The 15,955-nt window shown below is 36.2% G+C and overlaps 2 protein-coding genes across 2 annotated transcripts; both read right to left on the bottom strand.

Moving 5' to 3' along the window:
• Positions 1-2,863: 2,863 nt before the first annotated feature.
• On the bottom strand, positions 2,864-3,550 carry LOC131678498 (proline-rich protein HaeIII subfamily 1-like). Its single transcript, XM_058958689.1, has one exon. The coding sequence runs from the start codon at positions 3,548-3,550 to the stop codon at positions 2,864-2,866; it is 687 nt and encodes a 228-aa protein (XP_058814672.1).
• Positions 3,551-14,971: 11,421 nt separating this feature from the next.
• On the bottom strand, positions 14,972-15,563 carry LOC131685088 (uncharacterized). Its single transcript, XM_058968525.1, has 2 exons — positions 15,504-15,563; positions 14,972-15,442 (listed from the first exon to the last, which is right to left on the bottom strand). The coding sequence occupies exons 1-2, from the start codon at positions 15,507-15,509 to the stop codon at positions 15,008-15,010; spliced, it is 441 nt and encodes a 146-aa protein (XP_058824508.1). The 5' UTR covers positions 15,510-15,563; the 3' UTR covers positions 14,972-15,007.
• Between the last annotated feature and the right edge of the window lie 392 nt (positions 15,564-15,955).

Genomic DNA, 15,955 nt, shown 5'->3' with positions numbered 1-15,955 from the left:
GCAGGCATGGCAATGAAGGAATTCGGTCAAAAACATTACTTTTATATCAAGCGATGTTCTCTTCATTCTTCAAATGATTTTTATTTATCTTTTGTTATTTTTAATTTTAATTTTAATTTAATTTTACATTTAAATTATACAGAAATCATTCTTTTCATCTTATGAGTAATTTTTGTTATGGTTGTTTCGGTCGTTTCAATATGGATTGGAATGGCGATTTACTAATTTTATGGGATTGGTTGGTTTTATCAAGCGATGAAATGTGTAGGACACTTATGAGTGTCGAAATGAGGTCCGTGTTAGGGATGATCTTGAGCAAATTTGTGAAAGTTGTGCATGTGTTGCCTATTGATTGCATATTTAAGGATTTTTCAATAGTGTGCTAATAAAATACACAGATAAATTTGAAAGCAATTTTTTACTAGTAATTTTCTGAATCGATTGGTGTTCGAATCATGAAAATCCATCAATAATTAACAAAACGTAAGCGAAAACTTTGTCTGTTTTCTTACATTTTCTCAACGTTTTTACATTAATACGAATGTTTCCATAGTGTACAGCTGAAATACCAATTTATAGTTGCAACCAATTTTTAAGTTGGACTTCTCTAAATCTATTAGCATTAAAATGACGCAAATCCATCAACAATTAACAGCGTTACAGTCGTTTAAAATTATGCCATATTTTCGTGACGCAGTTCGAAATCAGATTTTAGTTTTACACGTAGCCCCAGTCCCATATAGTAGAGTAAAGCATTTTCAATGCTAAAAAAACAAAAAATCATGACAAAAATTTAAATTGAAAAAAATATTTAAAAAACAACGAAAATCCCAAAGCAAAAATAAACATTTTGAATGTAATTGCATCATGGAGAACTTATCAGTAAAAAAGTTTTTCTAACGTTAACTTTATATTTTGAATTTCGTTTTAACAATACGATCATTTTGATTTATTACGATCTTTTTATAAGCTATGCTTATGCTAACCGAGACATCACTCGGTACCACCCAGTTGCTTTAGTCTCGCAGCAAATTGATGTCAAATACTGACGAGTGGAGCACGAAACATTCAAATCCAACTTTTCATCAGCTTCCTATTATTCTGAATCGTCTTGTAATGTGAAAAATCCAGCAGAACTGGAATATGTGAATGGTTTATCTAATAAAATAGCACTAAACTTGCTAAACTTGAGCAGTTTTTGCTTAAAATAATTGAATAATCTGAAGTAATTTCAACAGCAATTAGATTTGATTCGACTTAATACAGTGTAATCGAGGTATTTTATTAAATATTTATAGGATTTTCGAAAAAATAATCTATATAACTATAAAGTATACTTTTTTCGATGGTAATCAATGTTGTTGGAAACCCCCTGGTTATTTACTTGATCATAATCATTACGGCATTGCCCACTTCGACATGAGAGAGAGAGAAATGCAGTAATTACTATAACTTTTGTAGTAACACTAGGAAAAGTACATTTGTAAAAAAAAGTTTTTATAGGAAATAATTTCAGCACTTGAATTGCAATATTTCCGTTTCTTGAAAAAATACGAGATTTTGTGGGTTTTCGGATAGTTTGTCCCCAAAAGTCACTATTTTTTCATAACGTTTTTCTAATATGGAAAAATCTCAGAAATCAAAGTTAACTTTTGCGGTCTTAGTAAGAATACTAAAAGTTGGGGTTCTAGGACATTTGATTAGCCATAGCAAATTTCATAATTTTCCAATGCATATATCTGTTCATCTTTAAACAATTTTCATCAAATTACAAATAGATCCATTATCGGCAAAATTAAGAACCATTAGTTTTATGACAGAACCACAGCGACCAGTTCTGAGATTTACAAAAAGTCAAGAGTTATGAATACGAATATGCATACATTGTAAGAAATCTTTTTGCTTCATTACTAACAAACAGTATTATCACAAAAAAGGGGCTGAGACAATGCGTTGAACAAATATGACAGACGCTGCTTTAACACAGTGTCAACAGCTTCAAATGGATATAGTGACAATAGGAATATAATAAAAATGGGCTCAACACGCCACTCTCATGTCGTACCCCTACTGACATGTGAATAAAGCGGGGTTGGGAGGTATTTAAACAATAATAACTTCGCGTTTGGTGGAGGTGCGGTACAAAACGGATCGAGTTTTGTATTTATTGGAATTCAGAATTTAATAATTCAACAATCGCTGCTAAGAGGCCAGTCGAAGGCAATTGGAATAAATAAAACGGGAAGGCCCAGCGAGACACGGTCTGCAGTTTCAAAAGCGAGAACGGTGTTTTTACGATGTTCGATTAATCGTACCATTCCAGGTGGTATGTGAGGTATGCCGGTTGAAAGTAAAATGATCTGTCATTCTACTAGTGTATATATGTAGCTAATAAAGTTTCCTGTTGTATATTCTATTTTAAAATGTAATTAACTCTATCTTAATTGTGATAAAATATTTGTTCAAAGAAAAAAATCTAACACCACACAGCCGAAAGTTTTGGAGTCCCTGTTCTAAAGTATTGGAAACACGAAAAGAAAGTATTACCACCACAGATTTTAATTTTTAGATAAAATTTGTTAGATATTTGAGTTTCACGGATTTTTTTCATTGTTTAAGCTATGTACAAAGAGCTGAAGATTCTACCATTTCATATACTTATTAAGCTGTTTCTTAGAAAAGTAGCTTAAATATTTATATAGATCGAATAATTAATGAAAATGTTTACTTCACCTGATAGGACATTCCCTTTATGTGCTCAATATGTTCGCTAATAAAGGAAAAATCATATACTTGTTAAATAAATTAAAACATATCTTTATTTCTTCTACTAATTCCACATAAACAACTCCTTCCAGCCTGATCACCGACTACTGCTCGGCCGTGAAGCTGCCCCTGCTGCGGCTGCTGGATTCAAAGTGTTACCAACAGCAGGCACAAACTGTCCGTACGCAGATCCATAGCCTCCTGTCTGAGTATTGCCGTTGATGCTATTCACATACGGCGTTTGCGTTGGCACTACCGGTCGCGGTACTCCACTGTTGACTCCTTGTCCTATTGGACCCGACGAGTTGCTCGGTCGTCCCTGAAAACTAGTGAACGAAACGGCTGCTGCATCCGAAAAAGGACGACCATGCTGGACAATCTGCTGTTGGACTGGCGGAGAACCGGCTAGAGGAGGTGGTGACTGCGAGAACTGTTGCATGGTAACAAATGGGGGAACTTGTTGAAAACCAGGATAAGGAAACTGCGGAGGCAAGAATGCTGGAAATCCCGGAGGCACAACATTGTTGTAAGCCGGATTGATGAATGAGTTTTGTGCGGGAACTCCTGGACCATACGGCAGATTGAATGGTACATTTGCGAATGGGGTTTGTTGAGGAATGCCAGATCCACCGGGTATGAGGTATGGATTATAACCGTAATATCCGTCCACAGCGGCGTTGATCGGCGTCAATGGGGCCTGGACTGGAGAAGGGTATTCGAAGTAACCTGGTGGAATGAATTGTCCCTGAGGTTGCACGGGAACAACGGTTTGAGCAGCAATCATAGCCGCTAGAGCTGTGAGTGTTAGAATCTGTCAATTGAAAAATTTAGCTGAAAAATTTGAACAAAATCAAATCGTTACAAAAATGTACCTTTAACATTGTGTGGGGACGATTGCCAAACCGAGCAGCCGGAGTATCCAACAAACTATGATCAGCTGCTTCCGATCAGCAACAACTTTTATACACTATTAAATTAATTATTTGTCATCGTCCTCTAAAATTGCGAATGTTGAAGTTTATATCGTCCTGATAATTTTAGATTTCGCTTTGACTGACGGTCAAGGTCAAATTTCAGTTTCGGTTTGCACCTAATCGCAGTTGATGTTGTAAATTAAATTTCCGTTGCTGCGTGGTTCCATAAATAATACGTTACCCCGGGGGCAGTCAGGCTTGACCGATTGCACTGGCACTCGTGTGCCAAAGAAGACTTTATTGTTTGTGGCAGTAAGCTATCGAGGGATGTATACAGTACACCAATGAAATGAAATAATATATGTTACTGTTATAAGCCTTACCTGCATTAATCAAAGACCACAATTTTAGATGACCTTGACATTTAACATCGAGAACCAAGCATTTCAAATTAGAAACACTTTAATGAAAAACTTGTAAAAAAATATCTTATGAACTTGAACTTAAGCATTGATAATTCTTTTTGCCATGATATTTAAATATTAGTAGAAAATGAAAATACAAAAATATTTCGATCTACGAAAACTAATTATCGTGAAACAGTACTTTGATCTTCATCAAAATTATTTGTCTAATGGTTCATGGAAAACTAATTAGCAATTTAATTTGATCAAAAATGTTTAGTGTCAATAATTTGGTAATGAAAAAGTTTTTAGTTGTTGCGGGGTTGTAGGTAAATCATCACGGCATACCTAGTCTAGTGATGATCTGGATCAGCCTGATCTCCTTCCTTCGCAAATCAGTGAAACATGAAACAAACAAACAACCACTACATTCAGGACATTTGCTTGTGCAAGTACATGCTTTACCAATGCAGCATGCATATCAGCGTAAGAAGTATACTACAACCCCCCTATTAAACGATGCTACCTATAACATTAAAACAACTATTTCGCAAAAGTAATAAAGCTGAGGAGTTTGAAGGATCCGACAACGGGCCTTTTGAATCCATTTTTGAAGTAACATGAGATTATGAAGTGTCTTTATGTAACACCTACTAGATACATGCAATGCTTAACAACCGACATCTGTGCACATCGTTAAGACTAGTAGAGATTGGGAAATTGAGTGTCTGCGGATATCTTCAGGGTAGTATACTGTCACCACTATATTGTAAATATCTTTTTTTTGATTGAATATTCATTCATTTTTTTATTCATTTCGTTTATTTGATAGGCACAAATGCGATAGCTTGGCGGTGCCAAATTCTTTTGTTTTTACATTTTGAATATCTTAAAACTAGGAGGTTACAATGTTGAAATATTTTTAAAACAAGGGATTCAGTTTGATATACAAGAGGGGAGTAATAGTATTTTACGGAATATTTTACAGTTATCTTAAAACTAACAATATAGTTTTGTACACAAAAGGGGGAACAAATATTTATGAAAAATTTCACAGATATCTTAAAACTAGGGATACAATTCTATTTACAAGATGTAGGACAAGAGTTTCAATAAAGAGTAAAAATTATAGCTATCTTAAAACTAGGAATACAGAATACTAATTTGATTTTTTTAACGAAAACTTATGCTTGGTCAAGATATTCAGAGGGTGGCTTATTATATTCATTCATTTGGGAGATATTAACGAGTAACGTCGATTTTTTTTGTGAGTTGGCGTCTCAGATTGCAAGAGAGCGGCTTGATCGATTTTAATGATATTGATGTCAAATTATAAATAATTTTAAGCTCTTCAATATAAATGTTGAGCTCTTGAATCTAAAAATGTTTAAAAAAATCATCTACCTTTATCTGAAATCTTTTTTATTGTTCTTAGCCTAAAAATATTTTAATATATAATTGAAGAGCTTGAAATTACTATTAATTTGATATCAATATCATGAAAATCTATCAAGCCGCTCTCTAGTAATTCGAGACTCAAACTGAAAAAATCGACTTTGCGCGTTAATATCTCTGAAATGAACGAAAATATTTTAACGAACAAAAAAATTAGGTATTTATAATTCCTTCAACATACGAAAGAGTTTAAGCCTTTAGCGTGCAATTTTTTTTTTGAATTCAGCATTATTTTGGAAAAAAAATTGGATTCCGCAAAGTCCCCCTCTCATAAGGTGATAAATGTCGAAGTAAGCTCAGATACCAAATTTTACATCATTTTGACAATTCTAGAGCAGAAAAATTAACAAAAATGGTGGATTTTGGGGACGAAATGACCTAGCACCCCATTTTCCCGTATTTTTCGGAAAACAAAAATACCTCCATTCAAATACTACTACTTCAAAAGTTATAGCATTTAATATATTTTCCTCCATATTTTCCCATAGTACCAAATTCAAAAATTTCAATCGAGGTGGGCGGCGGTCTAGAATTGTCCAAATGATGTGAAACTTGGCATCTGATCTTACTTTCACATTTGTCACAATATGAGAGGGAGCCCTTGAGAATCCAAAAAAAAATAACGATGCCCTATTGTACACCTTGCACCCGTTACTTTACTGTGCAAAGCATATCGTGCAATCTCTACCCTGCGGTGCCATTTGAAACTTCGTATACACGAACGAGTGTCGAGTACATTAATACGACAGGCTCCAGTCGTGTACACACGATGATTTGCAATGTGGGGTAGGATTGGTTTTGAATTTAGTTCAGTACAGCAGCGTGCAATGTGTGTGCCACTTGTGAGTTTGCGTTGAGACAAATAAATTTATTTTGATGTTTGTGTGTGCGAAACGTCGACGATACGGGGGAAATTGTCTTGCAAAAATGATTTATGCAGTTTGTAGATACGCATGATAATAAGCCTACTGGCACACACGTCTCATTTTTCTGGTTTACGTGATTCGTTTTGTATCAGTAAGGCATTGGACAACATGCTTCTGTAGGTATTTCGAAAGCACGGGCGGACTCAGTTTCGTTTATGCCTGCTGAAAGACGGAGGTTAGTTGGAGATTTTGGTGGGCGAGAAGATTGAGTCAGTAGCAGTTTTGTATTCAAACAGTTGCAAAGCTAAATTATAGCGATTTTTGGGAGTTAACATACAAGTCATTTGACTAAGAGAAAGCACTGATTGGTTTTTATTGGTACCACAGGTTTGCTAGTATTAGTATTTCATATGAATCAAATTGCTTATAGCTTATTCAGGTGCGTAGTACTTTATATAGGAGTCTAAATGTGCAATTGAAATGGAAACAATCACATCCCCAGCAGAGAGTTATGATTTATTATTACGAACAGTTTTGTTTCGAGCTTTAAAACTGGTGTACACTTCCATTTTCTTTGTTACTTTATTCGAAACATTTTGGAACTGTGTTTTGAATGTAAAGAGAGTATTCAACAGATACACTCAGTCTCGATAGATTGGGGAAAATAATATCGAATCAAGTAGCGAACTAAGGACACCTAGTGGTGCGATTGAGCATTTCTCATTTATCCAAACTATGATTCATTAGCTAGTTATGTTCAATATAATTGTGAAAATGTTTATTGCAATATAATAATACTTAGCACATGTCCCACAACTACCACGAAAGTGCTAACACACTTTAAAAAAAAAGTATAATCTTTGATTAGCTTAATCAGCATATTTTAAAAATGCTAGGGGTGGGGACTAGTAGAGTGAAAGTCGAGGATGTGTCAGAACAGTTTTGGTTCAAGAACTTTTCAAGCCTATTAGATGTTTTCACAATACAATTGTATCCAAATAATGAAAAATAAAGCAAAATAATGAAAAAAAAGTTTTAGAACCTATGGAAACTTGTAGTGTTGCGGACAACATCAGCATTATTAGTCTACGAATGTTTTTTTTTATTTCGATTATAGAGGTTTTAACCTTAAGGTCATTCGCCTCTTCGGGTTAGAAAAATCTCTTATGAAAAATTTCTAACCCTATGTGCGGGGTCGGGATTTGAACCCAGGTGCGCTTCGTACAAGGCAATCGATTTACCAATACGCTACGCCCACCCCCGTCTACGAATGTTTCGTTTGTGACCTTATCTATTTCGGTAACTTGTCACAGTATATAAAAAGGTCTGCCTTGTATCAGACAGTTTCTGTAGTTCTATCTTTGATGGTCTCAACAATATAATTTTTTAACTGAATAATATGGAAGATAATCAATATAGAAGTAACAATATTCGTATATTTATTGAAAGAATAATAAAATGCCTCATTCTTTCTTTCATGAACTGTTCTTCAAGGTATATATTTTCTTTTTGAACAATTGCACCATGCATGTGTGTAAGAACTATTGTACGTTAATGTGCGTTATTTATACCTTAGTACAAATAAGATATATTTTAAACGAGTGTCGAGTCTATTGTAGTCATCTACATTTTATCGGTTGTATGTCAGGAAATTAACGCAAGCTGAGTTTCCGCATGATAAGAATTCGGTTTGCTTGTTTTATTTGAGCAAAGATTTCCTCAAGTATATACAACAGAACAAAATGTTAATCGAGTTTAATCAGCTTCTAGAGTACATTCAAAAAATGAAGGAAGATTGTTTCTACGTCAAAACATTTATAGATTTCATCCACTCACGTAAATAATACCGGATGGCCTCGTAAAATCTCCAGATAGAAGTTACGTATTTTAACAACCTACTAACATAAATTCACGTAAAAATTATATGGAGCAGAATGTGACAAATATGTGAGCCAAAACGTAACAATCACATGATACCCCACACAGATTTTGGGTTTATTAAAACCGTCTCAATTGAATTATTTTAGAATATTTTCCATTCTAAATACAAAACGGATTATTCTCATTTTATCAATTTATTATTATGCTAAATTTATCGTTCGTTTTGGAAACAAATTAACATATATGGAACTTTTTACATTAAAATTTACAATATTGATGCTGCCGCTGATGTTTTGTACTCCTCCAAGTCCACACTAGTAGAAGGTCTGAAATACACATCGTAGAATTGAATAGAATGTAAAACTTTCGTTGAAAAATATGCTAGATTGGGATTCATATAACTTCTTCATGTTCACTTCTGATTGTTCAAACAGAAAATTCACCTAAACTGCGTTTCACGATTCATCGTCGCATCACTTAAGGGTGATATGTAAGTCAGATAGGGTCTACAGAATATTAGATGTGGTTTACAGGAACCACGTGATGTCTTTCGAAAGGTGAAATTTGTTCATTTACGGGAATAATCGCCTAAAACTAATGTGATTTATTTGTTGAGTTTAATTCTACATCATCCAAAAAATCAAACATGCAGGCTCGTACCACCCGAAGCCATCACAGCCGAAAAATAAGTCCCTCTAAGTGATACATGATAATTTATGCCTAACATATATGCCAAACGTCCGTATGCCTAACGATTTTGTGCCTAATGGCGTAACTCTGGAACCGGAACACTGATCAACTAATTATAAATTTGGTTTTTGGAGCTAGCGTCAATCCGGCGCTAGCTTAGTTGCGTTGCGTTGCGTTGCGAAGCACGGTACAATCCGGCGCTAGCTTAATCATGTCACTAAGTTAGTTTTGGAATGAGATGAGACGAAATCAAAACGCAAATTCTATAACTAATCTATGTCCATAGTAATTTAACTCGCACTCTCCGATTATTTGTTTTTCCTCCTAACTCTTTCCTGATGTTGAAAATTGCTGTAGCTGCTCTTCTATCAATCTTCTACAAATATCTTTGAGAATAAGTTTCTCGTGCTTTGCTAGTTGAAATATTACTCCTTTTTGATTGCGCCATTGCTTTAGAATCACACTGAATGGTTGATTCTATAACCGTTTTATGCATGAGTTTTCTGATTCCACGATGGTTTGTATGTTTTGCAAAACTCTGTCAGGCCATAGGTCAAGGGCATAGGAATCAATGCCCTTTATGCAGTGGTCCTACATCTCTGTCTGGTTATTGCTGGCCGATCGAGTTTACTTATCCTGAATTTCTATGTACCTTTAACCCAAATTCTACCGAACTTTCTTCCAATGCTTCCATTATTATTCCTAGCTGTTTTTTTGTTTTCTTCCAAAATGAGCAAATCATGCCAAAATAATCGGTAATTTGATAATTCCTATATTGATTTAATAATTTTACAACAATGCAAAGTTTACCAAATATATGAATAGAGTTGTTGTGCCCTTTCCATTTTTTATGTTATTAGTGAAAATACATAGAATAAAAAAAATTCAGTAGAAGCACCAATGTCATCCTGAGCATCCACAAATTCTCAAAAATGTAGTTTCAACGGTAATAGTTAACATTGTTGAAAAAATCTTCGTGGTAGCCTTTCTCTCCCTTGATTACAATAGCTCTAAATAAACCTTACAAATTTTACGATCCATTGCTAATTGCAAGTCGTTAAAATAGATTTGGTGCACTCTTAGTCAGGAAAAATAAAAAGCGGAAAAATATTGAGGTGCTCCGCTATACTGATGAAAAAATTACAAATCGGATTGTTCTATCTGAAATATAATAAGGGGTCTCCTCAATAGCGACTCTTAAAACATTGGGTTTTTAAGATTTTTTAACATGAAAATAAGATAAACATGATGTTTTGCGTATTTTTACACAGCACATGAACATATATTTACACAACAAAAAAATTTTGAATGTCAAAACAAATAAAAATGGTGGATTTATAAAAAATCTCGCGCAGCAGCTTGTCACGGATTCAAACTTCGTGAACGATTAAGCCCAAATTTTTCACCTAAAACAGAAAATTGAAATACATCCTTATTCAGAATACTTTTCTGCACAGTATGGACTATTATGGTGATTGAAAGTTGAAATTTTAAATATTTTAATGAATCATTTTTATTATTTTTATTCTGATTCATCCACCGGGGTCTTTACTCTCTACAACAGCATCGCCGTCTGCTGCTAGCAGCAACAATTGAATCATTTTTATGTTTCTAACACAAGAGATGCATAGGATTCGCTCAAACTTTGTAAACCCTATCCGAGGCCCATAGGGCCGTGTCTAATATATCAATCGACACTGGCTGTATGTATGTACAATAATGTCATGTATTTATCTCTGCAAAGGCTGAACTGATCTTAACGAAAATAGTTTCAGACAAACGGCCTACGGTCACCATTATTTTTGATTTTGGATATGTTTACTTTCTGAAATAAGTGTGATTTTATCAAAACAGACATGTTTTAAGCAAATAACTTTTGAATAAAGCCATTTATTCAGAGGCATTCATAGGCACAAAGTGCCTATGCATAGAAATCTTTTAAAAATACCTTTCCAACAAGCTATGGATCGTCTAAATCCGTCCACGAACGCCGGAGATATTAAACATTTTTTCTTTTTTTCTCACCCACCATATTCCAACAGTTGAAAATTTAGACGTATAAAGTATATTACTAGCGCTTTAAGGGTAAAATAAACCGACTTTCAACATCGATTTATAAAAACACATATATGTAATTCTAGGAATTCGGTGAATTTACTCAATAACGATTGAGCTATTTCTATAATAGTAATGTGTAAGATCACTTCAAAGGTAAAATAATACAAATGCTTACTTTGCAGTATTTTTTTCCCTTGGATTAAGCGTTGCGTTCAGCCGTGAGGAAGATGTTGGATGATATATAAAGAGATCAGTTTAGTGTATAGAAAAGCCACTCACGGAAACAAATTTAATATTACATCCTACTTGACAAATAAAATATTTGTAGTCCTAAGAAAATTTGCACAATGAAAAAACTTAAACTAATTTGTATTGAAACCCTGCTTTCCCCTGAAGATGAACGGATATTCCTTCGAAACGTTGCACTAAGGGAAGGAAAGAGATAAAAAAGTCTAAAACTACTTCAACTCCAATTAAATGCAATTCTATACTGAGCGTTTATGTACACTATAATGAAGGGGATTCTTTGATAACTCAAAAGAATATTTTACTTAGCTTGGTAATTGGAATATAGACACTCATAGTAATAGACCAGCGAAGGTACTCTTATCGAGCCAAACAAAAAAAATCCGGATCCAAACGAGCATGACGTCATACAATGCAAACAAGCAGAACAAGTATAGCGATTTTATTTCAAAAATGTATTTTATTATTCACAGTAAGCTTAACTTTTCATGTCCGTATTAGTTTTTTACAATATTATTTAGAGGGATATTTATTGTGTTCTACCTAACTGCATAAAAAGAATTTTACTTATGCTCTTTTCCATCAACTTTACTACTAATTTTCCTTGGTTTTGATATACTTTTCTAGATGAAAATCCAGTTAACAAATTTTCTATTGCGATTAGAGCTATTTTCACCTGTTAAAACATGTTAAGATATGTGTAAGCAACAAACTTTGATGATATGTGGGTATGTAGGACATATCAAATCAGAGTGTAAGTGATCTTTCTATGGAAACATCGCAAAAACACGATTTTTGATTGGAGACACCTCAAAATCATGTCCAAATTGAGCCATTTTTGGCGAAAGTTCCTAAATTCACACCTAGAACAAAAATTTGAGCTGACCCATGTATATTTCAAAACTTTTCCAAAATGTGGAGAGGTCTAGTGTGTAGTCTTGCACATAAGTTTTGCTTAACCGTTGTGTATCCGACGCGGTACCCGGGTACCTTTTTAGGTTTCAATTAATAAAATTCCCATGTTTTATCCATAGCTGGAAATCGAAACTTTGCGACATCTTAGAACTTCACTAAGTCAAGCTTTTGGGTTAATAATATTGTTGATATAGTAAGGGAGGGAGTTAGGAGGGGCTCCTGAATTTTTTTACTACGTAACAGGCCGACGTGGGTACCCGGGTACCCACAAAACTGAAATACCAATAACTAAGGTAATTTCCAACCGATTTTGATGTTTTTGGGTGTTTTGGATTCAGGAACTCATCCGCTTTTGGACGTGGTAAAAATGAATCGGGTTACTTCATTCGGTTTCCGGGAATCCGGATTTCCGGAAGCAGGTTCCAGTACTGGGATACTATTTGTGAACTTCAATGGAATACTGGCAATATGGGTATCAAAATTCTTGGAATTGTATCAGTAGGCTGTATCTCGTGGTTTTGGAACCATTTGGTGATTTGACCCCGGAACGGACATTCCGGAGCAGGTTCCCGTGGGGCCGTGAGTGGCCATTTCATTCCAATTCCATTTTTTAAATTGCCATAGGGTCCCGTAACAATAAATAACAGACTTCCGAGACAATTTGAAGAGTTTTGATACTAATATTGCTAGGACATTATTAAAATTTACAAATCATACCCTAGTACTGGAACATTACCCCGGAAAATCCGGATTACCAAGAACCAGATCCATTCATACGGTTCAACTTTACAAAATCAAAAAGTGGACGAGTTTCTGAATCCAAAACATCTAAAAGTGTCCAAATCGGTTAAAGGAAGCCATAGTTATGAGCATTTCAAATTGTGGGTACCCGGGTACCCACGTTGGCCTGTTAAAGGTGTTTTTTTTTGTTGGGCACATAACTGTTAAATGCAGTTTTTGCGCCACGTCTCGCACTAAACTATTGGCATTCCTCTTGAATTCTTCAACTACTTGCTTGTGATCCTTCATACTATACGAAGATCCACTTTCAGGGGCGGCGAGGGGGGGGGGGGTCTATTACTAAGGATTTTTCCCTTTTCGCAATGCACACGCTTACATTACATTCACATTAAATCACGTTCGTTTATGCAAATGGAATTGTGGTACATCGATGTTTTCAAATGTGTGTAGTGCTAGATACATGCGTTGCACATCTAAATTTTTTGAAATAATTCCAAATTTCGAGTGGGTAATTACCCACTCGGTTATTTTCGAGTGGGTAGTACTACCCATACTACCCACTCTTTCCGCCGGCCCTGTCCACTTTAACCATTTTTTCCTCCTTTCGACAATCAAGCATTCGTTCTACATTTTCAAAATACAGCTTACCGTAGATTGGACTATTATCGGCTTGAAAAAAAAGCAGAAATTTTCTCTGTAAAGTAGAATCGACTTCAAATTTCGAGCAAACTATTCAATATAGACTGTTTATTAAATCGATCGAAGAAACAAATTCCAGTTAGAAATGATTGATTATAGAAATTAAAAATGAGCGCGGATTAGAAATATTGAAATGACTACTATTATGATTAACCCGTTACAACTTTTAAATAATTTCCCTCAATAATCACCGGTATGTGACATTGATCTTGATGATACAGCTAGGGGCTCGAACTGAATGTATGTACATATAAACACCACCTAGCCAACTCACATACAGAGTGCCAGTCTACCTGTGGCAGCCGTGCAAGTATACGATCAGTCGCGCTTAACTTCACCCCAGTTAACTAATGCTCACCATGCAGGGAGTTTAGTTCATAGGTATCTGTACCATGCATCTCACGAGTTCAGCTTTCCGCGTGCTTCGCGCTCTGCTGCCAATCAGGTCTCCCAAGACAAGATCAACAAGCGCACAGCGGCAACCGTACTCGGCCCGCGGAAATGTGCCCAACCATAGCATGCTGCGCTTATGGGAGGTAGCGACGCGTGTCTCGCAGACTCTTAAATTAACACCATTGCACTCAAGCTGGGTGATCTTGCGGCGAAGATTAATTATTTTAATAAACAGCATCACCGGAGAAAATGGATTGAAATTATCGTCGTTGAATCTTTAACAAATGTTTCCTCATAAAGCGACTCACGGGATAGAGGAGAACGACAAATTTGTAAATTGGTGTAAATTGAAGTTATTAAGCATCCTGCTGATTTGGTTGAATCGAGAATTGAACACGTTACGGGTTTGATCTTATGGCAGTCTAGGCTTCTGAAACTGTTTGCACTCCACTGACGAACTGGAGAACAAGCTATTGCAATTACTGGGCATTGGAAACGAACACCGATCATGTGGGGTTAGTTCAAACCTTTACCTTTATTCGCCAACAGATATCCACACATCAAATTCTCGGTTTCGAGACCCGCTCGAATAGATCGACACCAACTTGTCCGACCGAATTGTTGCACAAAACATGCCAATGTGTTCCTTAGGCTACATTTCCCTGCACCTACCACCTTGATATAGAGAATTTAGATCAACCGCGTAAATCGCTCACGTGTTTGTTTGGATTCGATCGACAAAGCTGCAGAACAATTTCCTTATATTGCGCCATCATCCCTGGGTCCGTTGAATGCAGAAACCATTTTGCCGAGCTGCCCGGACTAAAATCAGCGAACTGGAAACCGAGAAATCTCCAAGTAGTAGTGGGTGTATTTCACCGAACCTGTTTGAACGTATACATGAAACGGACCTACATTTAAACAATTTTATTTCCAATCCTATATCACAATCGCAAAAAAAAAAGAATCTGTACTACGGTTAGGCAACAATCAGCTTCTGGTTGACGGCATGTCCAACGAGTGGAGCCACGTGAACCGCTCCCGGATTGGCAGCAATGGCAGTTGGGACTTCTCCCAGATAATTATTGTAACCATGTCCGTAGGAAGCCCACGGCAGTCCCCACGGGTTGACCTTGGCAATGTTGGCCTGGACGACGGTTGTTTTCGGTGCGTACCATCCATTCCAGCCCTGGTTGTAGAGAGAAGCAGCTGGCCATGCTGCCGATGGCCACGTACGTCCGGATGCGAGCGGCCAGGCAACCGAGCTGTGATCATCCCAGCTGTTCCAACCGCTCCAGCCGTTGTTCAATCCGTTCCAGGAATTCCAGCCGAGTGAGTTGGAAGGCCACACCGATTGGACGTATGAACCCTGAGCGGCGATGGTCAATGTGGCGAACATCAAAGCGACGATAGTCTGTTAAAAGAGGTAAAAGGTAGTATAGTGAATGGTTGTGCTGATAACGTTAAAATTTAACCTTCATTTTCGGAGGTTGTTAGTTTCGGAGAAGATTCTAACTTGACACTTTGAAGAGCTAGCAGTAAACTGTACCATCCCTGTATGACAACTTTAGTATTTATATCATTCTGCATTGGGATCTTTACCTTGTTTCCAATCCAATTACTTCCGACAATTTTGCTAATTAACGAGAACGGCCTTCCATGCTGAGTCAACCGTTCCTAACATACGAATTAAACCATGCGTGGGATATGTCATGCGGAAAATGTCCATTTTGATGGACTCGCGTATCGTCACGCGCATGATATTAATTATCGCACGATCGTATCGCACCACGATAAATTGGTTCAATTATTGTCACCCTCCATCCATCAAGGATAGCTCTTGGTTCGAGTTGTTCGACCAACTTAAAATTCGGGATATCCGGTTGTCGCTCTCGGACTCTAAAGAGTCCGATCAGCTGGAAATATC

The sequence above is a fragment of the Topomyia yanbarensis genome, chromosome 2 (assembly GCF_030247195.1).
Source record: "Topomyia yanbarensis strain Yona2022 chromosome 2, ASM3024719v1, whole genome shotgun sequence".
NCBI lineage: Eukaryota > Metazoa > Arthropoda > Insecta > Diptera > Culicidae > Topomyia > Topomyia yanbarensis.
Note: the sequence above shows the minus strand (reverse complement) of the source record. Positions and strands in the feature narration are given on the sequence as shown.